This window comes from Mustelus asterias, chromosome 21 (genome assembly GCF_964213995.1).
Source record: "Mustelus asterias chromosome 21, sMusAst1.hap1.1, whole genome shotgun sequence".
NCBI classification, from domain to species: Eukaryota; Metazoa; Chordata; class Chondrichthyes; order Carcharhiniformes; family Triakidae; genus Mustelus; species Mustelus asterias.
The window spans coordinates 51,175,769-51,198,441 of NC_135821.1; the positions used below are offsets into that span (position 1 = coordinate 51,175,769).

At 44.0% G+C, this 22,673-nt stretch overlaps 1 protein-coding gene across 2 annotated transcripts in view; it reads right to left on the reverse strand.

The window, feature by feature from the left end:
• Window positions 1-1,221: 1,221 nt before the first annotated feature.
• The window catches only part of LOC144508960 (CD276 antigen-like), a 35,557-nt gene continuing 14,105 nt past the window's right edge, over window positions 1,222-22,673 (reverse strand). The window contains exons 4-6 of one of the 2 annotated variants that reach the window (XR_013500367.1): window positions 20,857-21,144; window positions 18,515-18,975; window positions 1,222-1,918 (exon numbers count right to left, since the gene is read on the reverse strand). Coding sequence is in view for 1 of the 2 variants with exons in the window: in XM_078237179.1 (XP_078093305.1) it covers window positions 18,821-18,975; window positions 20,857-21,144 (443 nt within the window). In the remaining variant the exon portion in view is untranslated. Of the gene's footprint in view, window positions 1,919-17,833; window positions 18,976-20,856; window positions 21,145-22,673 lie in introns of those variants that run through there. The other variant, XM_078237179.1, reaches the window with a different exon arrangement.

The window sequence follows — 22,673 nt, forward strand, 5'->3', positions numbered from 1 at the left end:
GGCAGGTCTGTCGTACTCGGTAAGACGAAGTCGGTTAGAATTATATTCATTGGTGTTTAGAAGAGTGAGAGGGGATCTCATAGAAACTTATAAAATTCTAACAGAATTAGGCAGGGTAGATTCAGAAAGAATGTTCTGGATGGTGGGGGAGTCCAGAACTAGGAAACCCGATCAGGACCGGTATGGCGGATGGGGAGCATAGAAATGGGTTTGGTGACCACCCCAAAACCCATTTTTCAGCTGACGCCTGATTCTCTGGGCCATCACGATACTCACTTGGAGCTAGCGGACCGGGAGAATCTCCCCCAGAGGTTATACCACAGGAATATGTCACTCTGTTCAACCAGTTCACATTAGTGTTTATGCTCCATATGAGTTAGCACTGTAATGACATTTATCGACCCCAATCCCATATTCCTTAACCATCAACCACCTATCCGATCTCATCTTGCATGTTGTCATATTTCTGCCTCCACGACTAAAGTGAACTCTACGGGGGGAATTTTCCCATCCTGCCTGCCACAGGAATCGTAGCGGGTGGGGAGGGGCGGAACATACAAAGGTCCATTGACCTCAGGCAGGATTTTCCAGCTTTGGGGCGAGCGTGGACGGAAAATCCCACCCTACAGCTTTACAATTCTGTGTGCATGGACACTCATCTTGGTTGCCCTGCTAAATTTCTTACTTTAAATCTGTGGCCACTCATTTTAGGTCGCTTAATTACTGGAAACAATCTGCTTCTATCCAGCCAGTCCTATATTTTCATGAATTTAAACACTTCATTAGCTGATGTGCCGAGTTTGTGATAGCTCTGTACAAAAGCAAATTTGTATGAAACATTTTGATTGTGCCACCCAACAATCTCTTGATACGATGAAAACAGTCATTCTTTCAATTATTTCTTCATGTGGAGGCAGCCTGTATCTCGGACATCCATTTCATTTTTCCTAGGATGTAATGACAACATGAATCCTTGCATTAGCTGCTCTGATAAAATCTCCCTGCCAACTCTCTGACTTAAATTGGCAAGTGAACATTTACTGGTGTCTCCAATGATTTATCACTTTGAAATATTCCCTTGACATCAGTCGTGTTATGTTAAATGTTATAACGTGGCGATTGGTTGGATTGAGACTGAAATCAGCAAGTTAGAGTTTGCAACATAGCAGTTACGACATAACAATTGATGGCTGCTAACATAAAACAATTTCAGACAATATTAAACTTATTTGCTACACCTTTATTATTCAATGCTAGATCATCAGGGACACATAACAATACTACAATATGAACAATATCTCCAAATAGCTACCCAGTGGGGAAAATTATATATTCATGCACTACTTTAATGGGTGCACAATTAAAGGGCACATTCTTCATGTAATAATGAATGGCAAAACCTTTTGGGGGAGAGGAGATTCAGAAAAACAATTCATCATGTGATATTTCAAGGGACAAGATTTATTTCACATTGTTGGTTTGCATTTGTAAGTAATTACAAAACAGCGCCCACACAGTTCTTCATGAAGACATTGCCCTTTTACAAGTATTGCTCCATTAAGCTCTGTGCTGCAACGATGCAAGGTGTTTTATTTTCCAGTTGGAATGAAGGCAACAATTTTAAAGGTGACGAACAATCCAAGTAGGGGCAATAATTCAATTTTTTCTTCCTCTCATCTTGAATCAAAGAAAAGGTTCAGAGATGATTTTTCTAGAAGCGATCAAGATCCTAAAAAGGACATAGACAATGGCCTGGAGTTTCTGTTAGGTTATGCTTCTTTCTTCGCCTGCAATCAGGCAAACGGATTCAAAAGATTGAGGAAATTTGAGGGAAAGTTACATTGGAGAGCTGGAATTTACAGGCTGTTGGTGACCTTGTCTCCGGCTGGAAAGTCAGGATGAGTCCGCCTCTGTGAGCCTGAGAAGACACAATGCAATTATTCCACAAAATTGTCCAAGAGCTTTGCATCCATTTCCATGTCTTCAAGGACACTCTTAAAATGAAACTAGTTTTTTTTGGTTCAGGTAAGCATGCTTTTAATGCTTTTAAATATTTTTATTAAACTGACTATAATAGCCAATTAAACTAGCAAATGATTCTGCATAGTTGTTTTCTAAGTCATTATCAGCTAGGTCATGTGAGAGTCAACCACATTACTATCTGGAATTACATATAGACCAGACCAGGTAAGGACAGCAGATTTTCTTCCCTAAAGGACACTAGTGAACCAGATGGGTTTTTATGACAATTGTTTTATGGTCATCATTAGACATAATTCCAGATTTTTTATTGAATTCAAATTTCACCACCTGCCAGGGTGATATTCAAACCCCATCCCCAGAGAATTATCCTGAGTCTCTGGATTACCAGAAAAAATGCAACTACATCACCGCCTCCCCTAAATTATATAGCCCCGACAATATTCCAGCTTGTGCTCTAGAACTCGTACCCCGAGTCAAGCTGTTCCAGTACAGCTACAACGCTGGCATCTAACAGGCAATGTGGAAAATTGCCCAGATATGTCCTGTACCCAAGAAGCAGGACAATTAATGCCCCATCAGTCTCCTCTTGATCATCAGTAAAGTGATGAAAGGGGTCATCAACAGTAATATCAAGTAGTACTTGCTTAGCAATAACCTGCTCACGGATGCTCAGTTTGCATTCCGCTAGGGCCATTCAGCTCCTGACCTTATTACCTGACCTTGGTTCAAACATGAACAAAAGTGCTGAATTCCAGAAGTGAGGTGAGAGTGACTGCCCTTGACACCAAGGTTGCATTTCACCGAGTGTAGTAGCAAGGAGCCCTAACAAAACTAGAGTCAGTGGGAATCAGGGGGAAAACTCTCTGCTGGTTGTTAAACCTGGCACAAAGAAAGATGGTTGTGGTTGTTGGAGGTCAGTCATCTCAGCTCCAGGACATCACTGCAGGAGTTCCTCAGGGGAGTGTCTTGGGCGTAAACATCTTTAACTGTTTCATCAATGACCTTCTTTCCATTATAAGGTCTGAAGTGGGGGTGTTCACTGATGATTGAACAACGTTCAGCATCATTTGTGACTCTCCAGATACTGAAGCAGTCCATGACCAAATGCAACAAGACCTGGACAATATCCAGGCTTGGGCTGACAAGTGACAAGTAACATTCATGCCACACAATTGTCAGGCAATGGTCATCTCCAACAAGAGAGGATCTAACCATCACCCTTTGATATTGAATGGGAGAAGTCTGGGACATTAAAATGGGGTCACACCAGAGAAAGGTTTGGGAAAGTTTGACCTCATTGTAACATTGATGACAGTGCAGTGCTCCTTCACATTGAAATGCAGCCTAGTTTATGTGCACAAGTCTTTGGAGTGGATACTTACTGCCTCAGAGATAAGTGTGCTACCATTGAGTCAAGATTGACAGTAGGTTATGTGAACTATCAACTTCCTGGGGGATTACCATTGACCAGAAACTGGACTAGCCATATAAGTACTGTGGCTATAAGAGCAGGTAACAGGTTTGGAATCCTGCAGTGAGTAACTCACCTCCTGACTCCCCAAAGCCTGTCCACAATTTTCAAGTCAGGAGTGTGATGGAATACTCTCCATTTGCCTGGATGAGCGTAGCTCCAAAAGCACCCAAGAAGCTTGACACCATCCAAAACAAAGCAGCCCACATAATTGGCACCACATCCAAACAGTCACTCCTTCCACCACCAATGCATAATGGCAGTAGTGTGTCCAATCTACAAGATGCATTGCAGGAATTCGCCAAGGCTCCTTTAACAGCATCTTTCAAACCCACGAGCACTGCCATCCATAAGGACAAAGACAGCAGATGCATGGAAACACCACTACCTGGAAGTTCCCCTCCAAGCCACTCACCATCCTGACCTGGAAATATATCTGGTCAAAGTCCTGGAACTCCCTCTCTCACAGCACTGTAGATGTACCTACACTACATGGCCTGCAACAGTTCAAGAAGGCAGCTCACCACCACCTTCTCAAAGGCAAATAGGGACCGAGACAGAGACTCTCACATCCCTCAAATGAATAAAAATATACAGCTGTATGAATAAAAGTGCACTAAGTTACCGCTCTTAAATATAACAAAAATATTTAAAGAAGTTATTTTTTTTTAACTATTTTAAAACAGTAGCACTTGTCCGTGGCAATACCTTTTGTGATATGCAAACGAGTTTGTGCAGAAACTTGACTGAAAGGAAATCTTTTCTGAAAAGCAGTGTAATTTGTGCCCAAATTGGGAACTCCTGGTCAATATGTTTAACATTCTCACAAATCCTAGGCATAGCTTTAGACTTAGAAAAGGATGAAAAGTCACTTTAAATCTGACTGTACAGAAGTTAATGAATGAATGGAATGGATTTGAAAATAAGATAGAAACTGTATCAACAAATTGAAGAGAGTTTGACAGGTATCAAGCGAATAATTTGATGGAATGGCTATATTTCGGTCATGAAATATTCCAGATATTGGGACCAGTAAGATTGATTGCAATGACCTTTTGCGTTCTTGCATATCCTGTCCTTGCTAAATGCCACAACATTTACACTGGAGTTACCCTGAAAAATAGAGTCAGTGATAATGCATTGAATATTACCATTGGAGAGTTTTCTATATACTATATACAGTATGGTATATAAATATATGTGTGATTTTCCCCTCAAAAATTCTAAGAGCACAATGGGTGGGAAAACGGGAGGTTTTTGGGCAAGCCTCGTTAAATGAATTTACGGCACTCTGTGCAACTCAGAGGTTGTCAGGCAATTCATGCCAGTACCGGGAGGAGCAGTGCCCACTTTAGAGGGATATGGTCCCCGGAAGGGTAGGGGGTTTTAGTTAAGTTGGGCAGCATGGTCGGTGCAGGCTTGGAGAGCAGAAGAGCCTGTTCCTGTGCAGTAATTTTCTTTGTTCTTTGTTCCTGGATACCACCGGCCCCAATCCCACTGCACCGCCCCCACCCCACCCCCAACAATTGCCGGCCTTCCAATGGCCGTCCCCGTCCTCCCGATCACTGGTCCCAACCTCTGATGGCTGACCCAGCCTCGCGATGGCCAGCCCCGGCCTCCAATCACCAGCCCCGATCTCTGATGGCCAGTCCTGTCCTCCGATCGCTCGCCCAACATCAGCCCCCACTCCCCTTCCCTCCCCTCCTACCTCCAACCCGATCTGGCTCCATCCCCATTTGGCCACCCCCGTAAGGCCACGTCCCATCAGGCCCTGTCCCATTGGCACTGCCCAGTATCCAGAGGACACTGCCAGTGTGCCAGGCTGGCAGTGCTAGGGTGCCTGGTGGGCAGTGCCAGGGTGCCAGGCTGGCACTGCCCAAGGAGCGCTGACGCCCTTGCTCCCGACCTCCAAGGGGGCCTCAATGGCCTCTGGTCCCAATAGCAAGGCCATACATCAGGTCCCAATTGCTGGGGACCATCTGTGATTTCTGCTGGTGTGGACCTCCATCAGCGAGGTCGGAAACATAAGTGAGCCCGAACAATAGTCTGCCGGGCTCACTAAACAGATGATGCTATAAATATTGAAAACAGCCTCATGTTGAAGCTGATCACGTCATAAATAATGCCTGGGAAGATCGCAACCGGCTGGAGACCAAGCGTGATTCCCATTATTAGCCTCCCGCTGACATTTCCCAACCCACTATGCCACTCAGTCACACCCATACTCTTTGATATATAATTTATGCTATTTATATTATAGTTTATACTGAAATAGAGCTATAAAGAGGTGATAATGCAATGACAAACTATCACCACTGGAGTGTGTTCTATATATCATTTATATTATTGGTTTATATATCAATGCAAAGGCAGGTTCAAACCTAACAAAAACCTAATCCAACATTGTTCTGCAGCAGGCATGCTCAGACCTTTATAAGTTTAAACCTTAGAACAAGCAAGAGCCTCAAAATAGTGGACATCAGTGCATGCAACTTGCTGTCATTCTTGACACAATTGTAGCACACTTGTCTTTGAGACGGTAAGTTATTATCCACTCCAAAGACGTGTGCACATAGTCTAAGCTGATATTTCAATGTGAAGGTACACTACCATCATCAGTGTTTCCCAAGGCTTTCTCTGGTGTGACCCCATTTAAATGCCCCAGACTTCTTGTAGCCCCAGAATGAAAATCTGGGGGTTCGAGAATTGAACTGGGGGCGCAGCGAGCTTCATCTGCTGAGCTGGGGGTGTGAAAGAGAGAAGTGAGGTTGAGTGTGGTAGGAAGTCTTTAAACTGAAGTCTGAAGAAAAATACCAATGTTTTCACAGGCTTTTTTTTGCAGCAGCAGCCTGGGCTCAAAGCCTGGGCTCCATTAGGTTACACCCAGCAATAGAAAAAATGCAGGGAGTTAAAGGAACATCACCAGTAGCTCTCAGCCAGAACTCTGCAGCAGCCATTGCTGCCTCACAACCCCAAAATCTCATCTAGCAACTCACATTTTGGAAAACCCTGGAACAGGCATTAAACTAAAAACCCAGTCTGTGCTATAAAAGATTTATTCATAAAAGACCAAAGGAATTCTCCCACTGTCATGGCCAACATTCATCGCTTAGCCGTCATTATTAAAACAGATAATCTTGTCATTATCGCATTGCTGTTTGTGGGACCTTGCTGTGTGCAAATTGGTTGCCATGTTTCCAGACCTTGCAATAGTGACTGCACTTCAAAAATGCATCCGCGGTTGTGAAGTTTTATTTTGAGTATCCAGAGAATGTGCTGAGCTGAGATGAAAATGGTCAATTATATTTCACAGCAAGGTGAGCATTTAAGGTAACCGTTATGACCGAACTCACGTAGCTCAATCCATCCAGTTTGTCACGCAATAAGGCATGACAAAAAACACCACATACCAACCCATAAATCTGGATTGTTTCACTTGACTTAATCCAGCATCAATTTATTCTCCAGCATTTCTGACCTCTTCACTTCAGTGGGAATCTTCCTGTACACAAACCTGGCTTCCCTTGTAGCATTCCAGAGTCTAAAAGCATCTCTTTTTGTCAGAATGTTTCGCAATTTCTCTTTTTTACTTTCCCTCAACCCCATCAATTATCATCAACACAATGGGTATCGGGCGGCTTTATGTTTAACTAAAAAAACTAACGAAATGCCTGTTGCTCAGATACTGTCAGCTTCCTTTTAATACATTAACCAGCTTTTCTTTAGTTACTTTTTTAAAAAGAAATTATGAGAATATACCTTGTTTCACAAAGAGCAATAACTTTTATTTCCAAATCCTTCCTTTGGAATACAGCCAAAATAATCTTGAAACATGACTGGACTCTTTTCACACAAACAGATGGCTTTATCCAAACTCTTGTCATGTTTCATTCTTGATCGATAAAAGTATGTGTGAAGCAACTGGAATGTTTTTTCCTGTTAGATTCATTTGCAACTTTTAAAAGTGATAATAAATCCTATCAAACTTGTTCAAATAAAAAGGGTTGATAAAAGACTCAGATGTTCATTCCCAGGTCGGACCATACAGAGACGGGAGAATTTCCGGTTCCGTGAACCTGACCTTTCAATGTGGCTGGCTAGATGTCAGCTTTTCAGTTTGGGGGGAATGGGCTGGACTAGAAGTCAGCATGAGCGACCAAGGAAGAACTGAGGAGGATGCTGGGTGTGAAGGTGAACTGGACAGAAGGACTGCCTCGGGGCTCCAGTACTGTGTCCACAATAAGGATTAAAACTTGAAACATTCCACCAGCCCTCAAACCTCATTCCCCAAATTCTCCATGCCAGATCCATGCCAATCCTTGCAAACTCATTCCCCCCACATCCCTCCCATAACCCTTCATAGCCTCCATGCTAACCATGCTCGGGTGGCACGGTGGCACAGTGGTTAACACTGCTGCCTCACTCGGGTTCAGTTCTGGCCTTGGGTGACTGTCAGTGTGGAGTTTGCAAGTTCTTCTCATGTCTATGTGAGTTTCCTCCGGTGCTCCAGTTTCCTCCCACAGTCTAAAGGTTGGCTATGCTAATTTGCCCTTTCAAATCCCATGATGTGCAGTTTAGGGGGATCAGCTATGGCAAATGTGTGGGGTTACAGGAATAGGGCAGGGAAGAGGGCCTGGATAAGATACTCTGTCAGAGAGTTGGTGCAGACTCAATGAGCTGAATGAACCCTTCTGCTGTTGGGCTTCTATGATTCTATGCCCCCATCAAACCACAGCCCATATGCCAACCTATGGCCCTCTGCCCAACTCCAATAGCTCTTTAGAGCCACTGTGTCAAAGTATATCACCACCCCCTTGGCCTTTATAGCTTTATGTCAACCTATGTCCTTCTCAAACCCCCATGTCCCTTTATAACCCCTGTGCCAATTTCATGCCAATTCATGTCAATCCATGCCTTCCCAATCACCACCCTTTGCCCTTACACCTACCATGCCAACTCAGCCAGTATCCAAGATGGGCAGACCCCAGGACCCAGACAGAGATGAGATGAAATAAAGTTATAAAGAATAAATTTCTAAGTGTCCATTACAGACCTCACTGTATTGAAAAACATTCATTAAAAAACAGTTTTAACATATCCATTCCTTCAAATAAATAATGACTTTTAACATGAGATATTTCGTTCAAGTGCACAATCCCTTACATCAACAATATTCCGAATTCATTGTCCTCTATCAAAGAGTGTATAATGATTGGTAGCTGTCAATAAAATTGTGAAATAGCAAGCACCATACTGTGATAATGGATGGTTGTAAAATCAGTCAGGGAGCACTAATCTAGCAATGAAACCCTTAGGCATGTGTCAACAGACTGGGTGAAATAGCAAGCAATCATTTTTTTTAATTCTCCAGAATTGTTTCAAAGATTTAAAGGGCAGGACTTTTGAATTCATTCACAACTTCTTTTACAGGTGCTCCTGGCAGTTTTGACAGTTAATTTTAAGAGGCTATTGACAGTTCGAATGAGCTTGACAGTCATAAGTTTATGCACATTTATGCCTACTTTTAACAATTCCAAAGGGCACTTAACCTATACCAAAAGGCTTCTGACCTCCCCAACAGTGTCCTAGGGCCAGATCCAAAATGGGCACCTTACCTCTCCAAAAGAATACCCTGGCTATCCAAATGAATCCACAAAGTTCAGACCTGGTCTTACACGAGTTAAATGTACACTTTGGGTTTAACACTCCTGGCCTACCAAAATCCAACTTTCAAGGAGGAAGATGATGATTTAAACAGCCAGCTACCTCTGTAAAATGCTTATATGCACAATGCTGTCCCAATGGGCGGCACGGTAGCACAGTGGTTAGCACTGCTGCTTCACAGCTCCAGGGTCCCGGGTTCGATTCCCGGCTCGGGTCACTGTCTGTGTGGAGTTTGCACGTTCTCCTCGTGTCTGTGTGGGTTTTCTCCGGGTGCTCCGGTTTCCTCCCACAGTCCAAAGATGTGCGGGTTAGGTTGATTGGCCAGGTTAAAAATTCCCCCGTAGAGTCCTGGGATGCGTAGGTTAGAGGGATTAGCGGGTAAATATGTGGGGGTAGGGCCTGGGTGGGATTGTGGTCGGTGCAGACTCGATGGGCCGAATGGCCTCCTTCTGCACTGTAGGGTTTCTATGATTCTATGATTCTAATTCCCATCCCTATGAAAATGGGAAATGCTGCATTTACGGGCAAAATGTTGGATTTTTGGCCATTTCCGCAATTAAAGAAACCTCCAGACCCCGTTACCAGCACAATATCTGGGCATGCCAGCAGATTACCTTTAGATTTTACAGACTCACAGATTAACCAGTTCTATACACCTATGCAATGGTGTTAACTAAACATGAACATGTATTGTAAGTAGTGTTACTCCTTTGGAAAGGTGGGGCGGGAGGGAAGTATCTTTAAAAAGAAAAGGGGATGTCGTTCTATGCCTTTAAAGGATATCAGCATGACATCACAAGAAGGGAAATCTTAGTTTCACTTTTGCATTGAGCGGAGCACACACACACAGCTCTAATTTCTTCAAGCTTTATACCTACGTATGTGCATTGTCTTAATAAATGCACCAACAATGTGTTTATACAATGGATTGTTTGGCGTCTTGTGTCTTGTACAGTTATAATTATATCATGATAATATCATGCCAGGTACACATGTTTTTGTATTCAGCCAAAAGCCAAGCAGGCTGCAAAAGCTCACATTATTAATAATGCAGCAATGGATTAACAATTTAATAAAACCAACTCTCCATAGACAAAAGATAATTAAAAATCCATTTTTTATTTACTCTTCTAGTGTATTTTCTGACAATTTGTATCAGTTTATTGTTTCAAATGTCACGACAACTTAAAAATAATTAAAATAAACACAGAGAGGCTATGTTCCTCTTGTTTTTGGGCAAGAATAAGTGGAAAGTTTGGATCTTTTAGCTCATGTTTGGCATATTTGCGATTCTTTGGTATTTATATATATATGCAAAATGTGTCATTCTTTCACAGACTTATCATTTGTGCTTTAAATCTCCTGCAGTGCCAGTTCTGTTTTGTACACTTATTCCAGTTATGCTGCTGCCTACGAGACCCAAATGTGTTCCATCAGTGAAATTGATGCTTTCAACACCTTTCTGTGCAGGTAGCTAAAAATAAACATCTAAAAGTTGTTATTAACAACTCCTTACGAATGCCAATCCCTGCACCCCAACTGCTCCATCAAAAGGTTAATTTCTCCTTCACTTCCAAATGATCATGCTAGTGATTCTGCACAGTTTGGAATAAAATATTTCATACAACTGTGGTCAGACAGAACAGATCTAATTTGCATCGTAGTTAGGTTTCAGAGCGCACTACATCATGTTCTATAAACTGAGCTTACATAAAGAAGGGACAACTATGGATAAAGATTATCTTCTTGATTTATTTAGAGCTGTGATTTTGGTATGGTGAGAAATGCTTATACTATGAAAGGCCTTACAATGGTCTCTCGAAAATGCTTTTCAGTCTGTACTGAGAGATTCATGTGCGCATTTAGGGGAATTAATTGCCTTGGTCACCTGTGTGACCAATTTCTAAGCCTTCCATTGAATGTATTTACTGCTGTGCATTTAAATTTGAGCAGCTCTCTCTGTATAGTGGGACTGGATTGATTATTTGGAAGGCACTTGTGTTACTTGTTAATCAAATGTTCTGTTTAATCAGACTTCAGGCAACAAATCCATCACATTTTATCCATCCATTATTCAAAGCTCACTCAACCGACCAGTTCATACTGGCTGCTGGGTTCGTTCTGGGACAAATAGCGATATCTGAACATCTCCATGTATTAATATTGTCTGATAACAATCATTGTGATGGACAGAGATAGATTAGATGCTTCAGCTGAATGTGTTGCTTGATTTGAATGAAGTGATATATTCTGCTATTGAATTTAACTACAGGTGAATCAGAGTTTTATTTCATTGCACATGACAGGGAAGTAGCATGTTTTGCAGAAATTATTTCACTATAAACTGTGCTGGTACAGTTAAAACTTCAAGTCGGAATGATAATTGTTACAGGCAGAAAAGAACCTTTTTTTCTCTGCTGCCTGCCTTTCAACTCTGATGTGCTTTTGACATTGTGAGGGAGCCAATGGTTCCATGCTGTTGATGTTTAAGAGTCAATGTGAGCTGTCTCAGTTCACTGAATTCCATTTAATGGATGGATGAAAGTGTCTACAGGGTGACAGACTAATGATAGTGCTGTGATTACTGCTAGCCTGTCAAGAAATGTATAATTTGTATTGTAGAAACAATAGTGTCCTTAGAATAATCATCGTTCTACAACATTTATGAGAAGCAGTTGGAAGAAGGGGTTGGGAGGGTGGGGTGTTGGCAGAGATGACGCAACCTCCTTTAGTCCCTGCTGGTATTCAGTATATTTTAGGTTCTGAAGAGGAGATGTTCTGTAGTCAATGGATTGTTGGTTTTTTTTTCACCTATCCATCCTTTACTTGACTTTTTTCTTTAAATGCCGGCAATATTCTGTTTAACCAAAATCAATTCAACATTTCAGTTCCAGCAAGGTATTTGCCATAGCCAATCAGTACTAAATATTCCATTTTCCATTGTATCCTGATCAGCGTCAGGGAGTATTAGTGCTGTAATCTGAGCCATTACCTGATGGGAATCACTGCTGTCTTCAGCCAAACAAATCCAGGTGAGATTTGAGCCTGGAAATGGAAAATTTACAAATAAATTGTCAATTTTCCTGGCCTTTGCATCCATTTCGGTGGCACAGTGGTTAGCACCGCTGCCTCACAGCGCCAGGGACCTGGGTTCAATTCTAGCCTTGGGTCACAGTCTGAAAACAAGGTAACCTGATCCCGCACAGGTAGACAGGGTCCTGTGTGACATTTTACCAGAGGCAGCCAATTAAGAGAAGCAGCAGGGGCTACCATCCAATTGAAAATGGCAAACCACATTCCAGCCCAATCAGAGAGCTGACGACACAACAGCCTTGTCACTGCTACCAGTACAGGTTGCTACTGATGAAGCTACAGGAAGTGGGAGAGATTGTCTCCATGATCAAGTTCCCTTGAAGGCCGTATCAATTTTAAATTTAATGTTTCAGGATCAGGCATGGAAGCCCAAGAAATTGGAGTTGGAGTGAGGATGCACCCTCCAGCAGCAGTGCCATAGCTGCAGGGTGGCCATTGCTGTCAGCCAGCCCACAGTGAGCTAGGGAGCAGTCAGAAATGAGGACAGACCCAACTCCAGGAGCTCCCGGTTGATCTGACAGTCACTGCATGCAGCAAACACTGCCGCTGACGGAGGTAACATGTCGGCTGTGGGTGGGAAGTGACTGATTATTCTCCAATGATTGGTTTAACTGGCAACTCCCGTCCACTGCGTTGGTGGCTGCACTGCTGAGGTTCCGACCCATGATACAATCCCATGGTGGAGGGAAGATGTCAGGGTCACCACCTGGCTCTTTCTGTTGCCATTTTATGAGGCTTCACACCTCTAGGGTGCTGGTAAAATCTAACCCAGCCTGGGGGAAGAGCAAGCATTCAGCTGGCAAACTTCCACCAGTGTCTCCTGTGGTCATCACCAAGAGGGGCTGCTCAAATGTTGCCTTTCGCCTGCAGAAAAATGCCACGCATTCACTTACTGCTTCTTCATTCAGATCAGGAATAGGAATTGAGATGATGGTCATTCAGGTTTAATGCGATAACATCACAGCTGTCCAAATGGCCTTAAAACAATCACCAAGGCACTTTGCAATTCTACTGATATTAATTCAGGCCCATTAAGCCACCTGAGTTTAGTAACTCCTTCACAACAGTTAATCTCTGAGAATCCTAGCAAATGTAGAACACCACCATACACAAGAGTGTATCATTTGCAATGATTATATTGCATTGCACTAGCGCTTAAGCTCTGGTGGAAGTTTTTTGCTTCTATGCATGTTGCCTAAATATCACCCCATTCTGAGAATCCCCATATGACGTGTGATTTTATTTCAAGAGCTTTTCTCCCCAAAATGACACAGATCTACCTAATAAATCAGTGATGACTTTTGATCCCAATTGAAAACAAATCATTACACCGGCCTTGCATTTCATTTACAGTTACATTGGCATGCACAGAGACAGATTTGCCAACAACTGGCACGGTGGCACAATGGATAACATTGCTGCCTTACAGCACCCAGGATTCAAGTCCGACCTTGGGTGTCTGTGTGGAGTTTGAACATTCTCCTCTTGTCTGCATGAGTTTCCTCCAGGTGCTCCAGTTTCCTCCCACAGGCCCAAGATGTCTTGGTTAGGTGGATTAGTCATGGTAAATGTGCAGGGTTACGGGATAGGGCGGAGGGGCAGAGAGGAGGCCTGGATGGGATGCTCTTTTGGAGAGTCGGTGCAGATTCGATGAGCCAGATGGCCTCTTCCTGCACTGTGGGGATTCCATCGTAACAGCCAACTACCATCAACACTGGGGCTGCAATGCAATTTTACTGTCGGTAGTAGAACATCTTTCTATCAGATCATTACCGCCTGGTAACATGCTGAAACTCATGAAACTCTGCATGCTTATTACTATGAACAGCAGCAAAACAATCAGCAAAGTCTTTGGTATTCCCACATAAAATTTAAAAACAAAAACTTGGCAGTTAACTGTTCCCTGGTGCATTCTTCATGGCAATGCCTCTACCAATAGAGTCCACTTTCCAACCAATCAGTACCTTCTTCTCATGGAGTAGAAATTGTTGTTCCCTTTGAGATTTGGTACTCTAGCAAATCTGTCCTGATAAGGGCAGGGTGAAAATCTTCGACAGCATGTCTTTTTTTTCAGTAATAACTTTCTTACTCTTATAATCTATCACATTATTAATAAAGCCGAGGATGCTGGATGCTTTATTAATCACTCTCTCAACCTGTCCTACCACCTTCAATAATTTGTGCACATATGCATGCAAGTAACTCTGCTTCAGACCCCCTTTAGAATTAAATCCTTTATTTTATATTGTTTCTCCTTGTTCTTTCCAGCAAAATGAAACACTTCACTCTTTTCTGCTTTAAATTTCATCTGCCATTTGTCAGCCCATTCCACCAATCTGCCCTTTTGAAGTTCTACACTGTCCTCCTCACTGATCACAATGCTTCCAAGTTTTGTATCATCTGCAAAGTTTGAAATTGTGCTTTGTACACCAAGGTCATTAATATGTATCAACCTGCACAAAATAAGTTATGGCATTTTTAATCAGCGGTTAGGAGAATTTCTTGAGTTATGCAAGGTGCAGGGAGCATTGGTTTTTCAGTGCAAGGGTTAATGTTTGGTGGCTTAGTACTTTCACTGATTACCTTAATCACTGGAGAAAATCATACAATCTTCTCTGGAAAGAAGACATTGCCACTCATCCCAAAGACACTTTCAAAGACTTCTGATGAAGGGCAGTTTCTGGGCAGCAGGTGACAGTATTCAATCACTGAGGAAGTTCATGCCCTAGCATTTTCTTTTCAAAGTGAACGCTAATGATACTGCAGTTTGCTGTTCCTCATCTCGAGCTGCTATCTTGAGTTAAAAGCCCACGACAATTATGGAAGTATGTCAATTTAGGCTAACTAGAGGCTTGTACCTCAATAAAAAGGAGCAAAGTCCATAATTAGAGACATTCAAAAACATTTTGGGCCATTGCATAGACTTCAGGAAAAGTACTGCTTGAACATTTATTTCCTAAAGTGCCAAATAGCTCAGTGTATTATAGGTAATACTATGGAAGAAAGTATCTGTACTAACTGTTGTGAATGTATTTTTTATTCCATCACGGGATGTGGGTGTCACTCACTAGGCCAGCATTTATTGCCCATCCCTAATTGCATGTGATGTAAGTACCTCCACAGTGCTGTTAGGAAGGGAGTTCAAGCATTTTGGCCCAGCGAAGGAGCAGCAATATTGTTCCAAGTCAGGATAGTGTGTGGCTTGGAAGGACACTTGTAGATGGTGGTGTTCCCATTCATTAGCTACGCTTAGCCATCTAGGTGGTAGAGGTTGTGGGTTGGAAGGTACTGTTGAAGGGGACTTGGTGAGTTGACGCAGAGCATCATATAGATGGTACACACTGTTGCCACTGATTCTCTCTTGTTGGAGATGGTCATTGCCTGGCACTTGTGTGGTTCGAATATTACTTGCTGCTTATCAGCCCAAGCCTGAATGTTGTTCATGTCTTGCTGCGTATGGGCACGGACTGCTTCAGTGTCTGAAGAGTCCCAAATGATGCTGAACATCGTGCAATCATTAGTGAACATCCCCACTTCTGGCCTTATGATGGAGGGAAGTTCATTGATAAAATATCTGAGAATGTTTGGGCCTAGGGCACTACCCTAAAGAACTCCTGCAGTGAAGTCCTGGAGCTGAGACGATTGACCTGCAAAAACTAGAACCATTTCCTTTGTGCCAGATATGATTCCAACCAGTGGCGGGTTTTCCCCCTCATTCCTATTGACTTCAGTTTTGCTAGGGTTCCTTGATGTCACATCTGATCAAATGCTGTATTGATATCAAGGGCAGTCACTCTCACCTCACCTCTTGCATTTAGTTCTTTTGTCTATGTTTGGACCAAGGCTGCAATGAGGTCAGGAGCTGAGTGGCCCTGGTGAAACCCAAACAAAGTGCCACTGAGCAGGTTATTGCTGAGTAAATGCCATTTAATAGCACCATCAATTGTACCTTTCATCATATTGCTGATGATCAAAAGTAGACTGATGGGGCAATAATTGGCCAGGTTGGATTTGTCCTGCTTTTTGTGAAAAGGACATATCTGGGCAATTTTCCATATTGCCAGGTCGATGCCAGTGTTGAAGTTGTACTGGAAGAGCTTGGCTAGGGGCGCAGCAAGTTCTGGAGCACAAGTTTTCAGTGCTATTGTTGGAACGTTGCCAGGGCTCATAGCCTTTGCAGTATCCAATACCTTCAACCATTTCTTAGTATCACAAAAAGTGAATCAAATTGGCTGCACAGGGGCATCAGAAGGAGGCTGAAATTGACTATCCCCTTGGCATTTCTGACTAACAATGTTTGCAATGGTTCAGTCTTGTCTTTTGCACCATTGTGCTGGACTCTCCCATCATTGAGGATGACATTGTTCATTGTATGCCATGAAGGGCACCCTTAAATTCTGTAGGCTGCTTATAGCTTCAGTCAAAGATCTTCCTTCTCAGAGATGACCTGAGATATATTATTTAATGCCCAGATGTTTCTTCAGATTGATAGTCATGTATCAATCTGAAATTTCTTACTTTTAATTTCCCATTTTCTCATTTCATTCAATCAACAACAGTGAATACTCTGATTTATTAATGATTCTGTTAGTTACAAGAACTACTCCATATTTGAACTACTGGGGTGGGGGGAACGGTCTTACCATCTCGCCTCAGAGGTCACAATCATGAATATCGTTAAAAGCTCAGGGGGCAGAGCCTATTCACACCAAAGAGCCTGAAATCAGCGGGATGAGCGGGAACCCGCGCACGCGCACACCTCTGGGAAATCGCTGAAAAGACCTCCCAGCATCCTGATCACTGCCATCCAACCCCCACAGACATCGCTGGCCTCATCGCTGGCCCCCACAACCTCCCGCCCCAACACACACCGCTGGCCCTCTTCCCCCATATAGACATTGCTGGCTCCCCTCCCCAATACAGACATCGCTGTCCCCTTCCCCCTTACAGCCATCGCTGGCCTCATTGCTGGCCCCCACAACCCCTCCACACAGACACTGCTGGCCCCCACAACCTCCCCACGACATCGCTGGCCCCTCTCCCCCATACAGACATTGCTGGCCCCCCTCCACCATACAGATAAAGCTGGCCTCATTGCTGGCATCCACAATTCCTCCACAGACATCGCTGCCACCCCCCGTCTCCCCCCATACACAGACGTGGCTGGCAGCTCACCCCATGTCCCCATGAATCCGGATAATGCGGGTATCCAATCCCTCCATTCTTCGAATGTACTGTCCTCACTGTTGCCGTGCAGAGAACTAGCGTTGTGCTGACATGCACAACCCCAGCTTGTGATCATTCCCTCTCTTGAATGGAAGCATTGAATATTGCACCCCCCCCCCCCCCCCCCTCCCGCTAGACACAGCAGCTTATCAATTAGGAGCCCTGAGCACTGCACCCCCCACTGGACACAGCAGCCTATTGAATGGCAGCCAATCAGCACACCGAGAGAAGCATGACACTCAACTGAAAGCACTCTTCAAAATTTCTCACAAGTTTTTGTTGCCAACTGGCCCTTGACTGGCCGCACTCACTGCACCTGCACTCCCCTAATAATGATGTGGAGATGCCGGCATTGGACTGGGGTAAACACAGTAAGAAGTCTCACAACACCAGGTTAAAGTCCAACATGTTTATTTGGTAGCAAAAGCCACTAGCTTTCGGAGCGCTGCCCCTTCGTCAGGTGAGTGGGAGTTCTGTTCACAAACAAGGCGTATAATTATTGCTTGCCTGGTTAGCAGGAACCAATCAAATCTAAAATAACCCCAGGCATTGAAAAGGTGCAGCTGACAGTTAAGCTAACCACATACAGTTACATGTTGGAATTTTAACAGCTTTTCTTTAAGAAAAAGCTACAAGATACTTGGGGAAGACCAAAAATTCACTGGATGTTTAAGCGGCACCATAAATGTCTGGAGAGTTGGAGGCTATAGTCGGAGTGTCAGCTACCAAAGTCGAGAAGATTCTATTTTCATTAATAACATAATTGGAGATCAAATAATAATCCCAAATGATCAGATCCTGACTGATCATTTCACATCCTTCCACTTGAACTTCATCCTTATTTTTCTGAACTGGAAAGGTATGCATAACTTTCTCACTGCTACCTGCTCTAGGGCATCAACAGTTATTGCATCTTCATCTATGTGACACACGTTTCGGAAGAAAATGGGATGAAAAAGCAGAAAACAACTGCTACATAATACCAGAGGCAAATGCTTTCAACTGCTGTGCCACCCAGAAAACCATCACAGATCTTGTGGGTATAACAACGTAATCTATTCTTCGGTGATAACTTACTCTTAGCCATATGTGTGAGGCACTGATGATGTACCACGGTTGGTAGTATTCAGAGTGTACTGTTTCTTCAGCTGCATCTCCTGCAACCTCTACTACTTGGGAGGACAAGGGCAGCTGATTCCTGGGAAAAACTGTTTCCAATTTCCCTTCCAACCTGGATTACGACATATATCCCTGTTCATTCATCGTGGCTGGCTCAAAGTCTTGAATTCCCTCTCTAACCGCATCGTGGAAATGTCTTTGCCACATGGACAGCAGCAGTTGGTTACTGAGGACGGACAGTAACATTTCAAATGTTTTATTCACTCATATGACTTCACACTTTGTTTTTTCTTCCATTTTCATTGGTTGACGTGTATATATTACCAATAGCAGGGCGATAATTGCAACAAATACCAGCATACAGGAGCTTAGAACAATCCACCATTTCTTGTAAATGCCATCTTCCTGAAAGCTATGTTCTGAAAGTGAAGGAAATAAAAATGTGAAATATTCATAAGTCATATTAAATCACTTTTATAAAACATATGTGAAGAAGTGCTAGCTTCCAATGACTGGTGACTCCAAGGACTCAAAGCAACAACAGTTAATTAAGTATTCTGAATAGCTCTGCCCGCGCTCCCGGGGAGAACTCCCACGCTACAAACCGTGACCCCCTTAAATAGCCGTGTCATCACGTGACCACTTGATCTATGCATCTGGAATTTCCCCAAGGGGCTCTCCTATGTTCCCACTGTAACTTCATTTACACCATTTCTTTAGAGTTTCTGCTGAAGTTATAGTGGGAGATCAGGAGAAACTCCTGTAGAAACTATGCCCATGAACTTAAGGCTTTGCATCATACCGCTTCTGTGAATATATCACAAATAAATTCCAGGTATCAAATTCGTGTAAAAACTCGGGTAGATCACTTTGTTTTTTTCAGTGGGATTTTCAAAATGAATCTCCCACACTCCATGCCCTGCAGAATGCACTAGCGCGAATCAGTCCAAAAATCAGGGGGCGCGGCCTATTCCCGCCCAGGAGGCCGGCAGCATAGCGCTGAGCAGGCCACTGTGCATGCGCCAATCTGTCAGCGCCGAGGTCGGCGCATGCGCAGTGGCCCCTGTCTGCTGGTCTCCCAATTTCTGGCCAGCTCGATCACTGGCCAGCCCTGTGACCCCCGCATCATTGGCCGTATGACCCCTCCCCCACAGCTTGATCGCTGGCCCCCCAAACATGCCCAATTCAACCTCAAGCTCCCAATCCCCAGCCCGTCACGATGTTCTCCGCCCCCGCAGCTCCGATCTCATGATCCCCCCTGCACCAACCCAGAAGCCCCAACCCCCCAGCAGGCTGACCCCCACCCACCCACTCTGATGGCCAGTCCCAATCGTTGGCCTCCTTCCCTCTGTCACTCAGCCCAAAAGCAGCAGAACCCTCCCCACTCCCACGAATCGCCCCTAGAGGCCTTGTCCCCATTAGGCCCTGGCCGATAGGCAGTACCAAGATGCCCCCTGAGCATTGGCACTTTGCCCCTTGGACAGTGCCAGGGGACCCAGGCTGGCACTGCCAACATGGCAATGCCCAGGGGGCACCCCCAGCACCAGACCCCCTTGGGGGGCCTCGATTGCCCCCCCTTCACTCCAGCAGCATCGGGCCACAAGCTTCCCGGAAGTGGGGATCTATACTAAACCCCGCTGGAGTGAAAGACTCCTGGCCGGGGGGGGGGGGGGGGGGGGGGGGGAGGAGAGGCTAGCGGATCCGGAGATTTCAGTCCCAGGCCCGCTAATAGCATTTCAAACAGATGCAAATTAGGATTAACATAATTTATTCAGATCCACGCCAATTTGCGGCTCGGATGACGCCGGAAATCCGGCTGCTGGAGACACGTGGAGGCTGTGGCGCCCAGCGGGGTGCCCACGAAACAGCCTCCGCTAGAGTCTCCTGGCCCGCTGCACTACAAAAGTAGCACAGCATGTTGGGAGAATCGCCCTTGTTGCATTTAGAGATAAAAGTTACAATGCTCTTTTTCACAACTAAAGTTACAATTTTATGAATGTACGTTCCCAGCACAGAATCTCAGCCACAGGAGATGCAGATCAGGAGCAAATATTTAAACATTTAGGTCACAGTCCGGATGATTGTACATCTATTAAAAGTTGTGGATGGGACATTGTGGAAAAAACATTGTGACGCATTGTGATATGTGCTCATGGTGCATACACCATTGCTCTGGTAGCTCAGGTTAGGAAAATTGACCCCTACATGCAGTTCTACAGAAATCTTTGAAACAGATTATTATGTCCCAGTAAATACACACTAAGATAATCTACTCATTGTTGAGTAAAATAATAACTCACGGGGGAAAAGGAGGTTGAATTTCCTGGCAACAGTCTGGTTAACAAGGTAGTTCTGAATCTCAACTACGTGGCTACAAATTGCCTTTGTATTATCAACTTCAAGAGTGGTTTGGAGTGTGTAGAGGCCATCTTCACTTGGAACAAATGAAATATTAGGCCTGAGGAGCAGGTTTTTATCTTCTGCACAGTACCAGAGGATGGAGGCCTCAGGATAACCTTGAGATTCGAGAATGAAGGTTGCACTGGATAGTTGGAGTTTGATCAGCAATTGTGGGTCCTTGTAGTAAGCTGTGGATTATAAAGTCGAATAACTTGGAAATTTGCTTTAGTTGACATTAAATAATTTGAAAATATGCTAGATACAGATACAAGCCAAAAAATTCAGCTGTTAACAAAGCAAAGCCCTGCCTGCCCACAACATCTACACATTACAAATAATAATGCACCATTATAGATCTCCACATATCTTTAGCAGTTATAGCCTGCCAACCAGAGTGCTTTCTCTTAATCCCCACTCTTTTGGTAGGGTTTTCTGCCCCACGGGTGGTGGGGGACGACCTGCCGCTGGCCGGCGCCAGGAATTTCTGGCCTCACGGCTGTCAATGGGATTTCCCATTGAATCCACCTGCTGCCCTCGGGAAACCTGCAACAGGGGGTCGCGTTAACGGAACTGGAAGATCTCGCCACTGGCCAATGGTCTGAAAATTCCACTCTTTGCCTCCTACGTCCCTATCAATTATCAAGCCCAAGTCAAAAATCTACCTAAATTCTGTGCCCTCTTACTTTTCACTATTACTCTCTTTTGTTGAACTTTGTTGGATGCATAGACACTCCAACAACATTTTGCTTCTCATCAAAAAAGTTCAACAGCATTAATTAGACATAGCCATGTCCGCTCTTTCTGACTTGTTCATATTTGCTCCAGTGCTCACTCTATCCCTAATGATAGCTTTGGGTAGCTTCTCCACAACTGATGTTAACTGAGATCAGTAAAGGACAGCTGATGCCGCAAGAAGTCGATTGGAAAGTGTAAGGAGATGTGTGTGGTGAGGAATACTTTGATTTGATTTGATTTATTATTGTCACATGTATTAACATACAGTGAAAAGTATTGTTTCTTGCACGCTATACAGACAATGCATACCGTTCATAGAGAAGGAAACGAGAGAGTGCAGAATGTAGTGTTACAGTCATAGCTAGGGTGTAGAGACAGATCAACTTCATGCAAGATAAGTCCATTCAAAAGTCTGACAGAAGCACGGAAGAAGCTTGAGTCGGTTGGTACGTAACCTCAGACTTTTGTATCATTTTCCCAACGGAAGAAGGTGGAAGAGAGAATGCCCGGGGTGCGTGGGGTCCTTAATTATGCTGGCTGCTTTGCCAAGGCAGCAGGGAGTGTAAACAAGGTCAATGGATGGGAGGCTGGTTTGCGTGATGGATTGGGCTACATTCACAACCTTTTATAATTCCTTGCAGTCTTGGGCAGAGCAGGAGCCATACCAAGCTGTGATACAACCAGAAAGAATGCTTTCTATGGTGCACCTGTAAATTTTGGTGAGAGCCGTAGTTGACATGCCAAATTTCTTTAGTCTTCTGAGAAAGAAGAGGCATTGGTGGGCTTCCTTAACTATAGACTGGCATGAGGGACCAGGACAGGTTGTTGGTGATCTGGACACCTAAAAACTTGAAGCTCTCGACCCTTTCTACTTCGCCCCCATTGATGTAGACAGGGAGGTATGGTCTCCTTTATGCTTCCAGAAGTCGATGACAATCTCCTTCATTTTGTTGACATTGAGGGAGAGATTATTGTTGCTGCA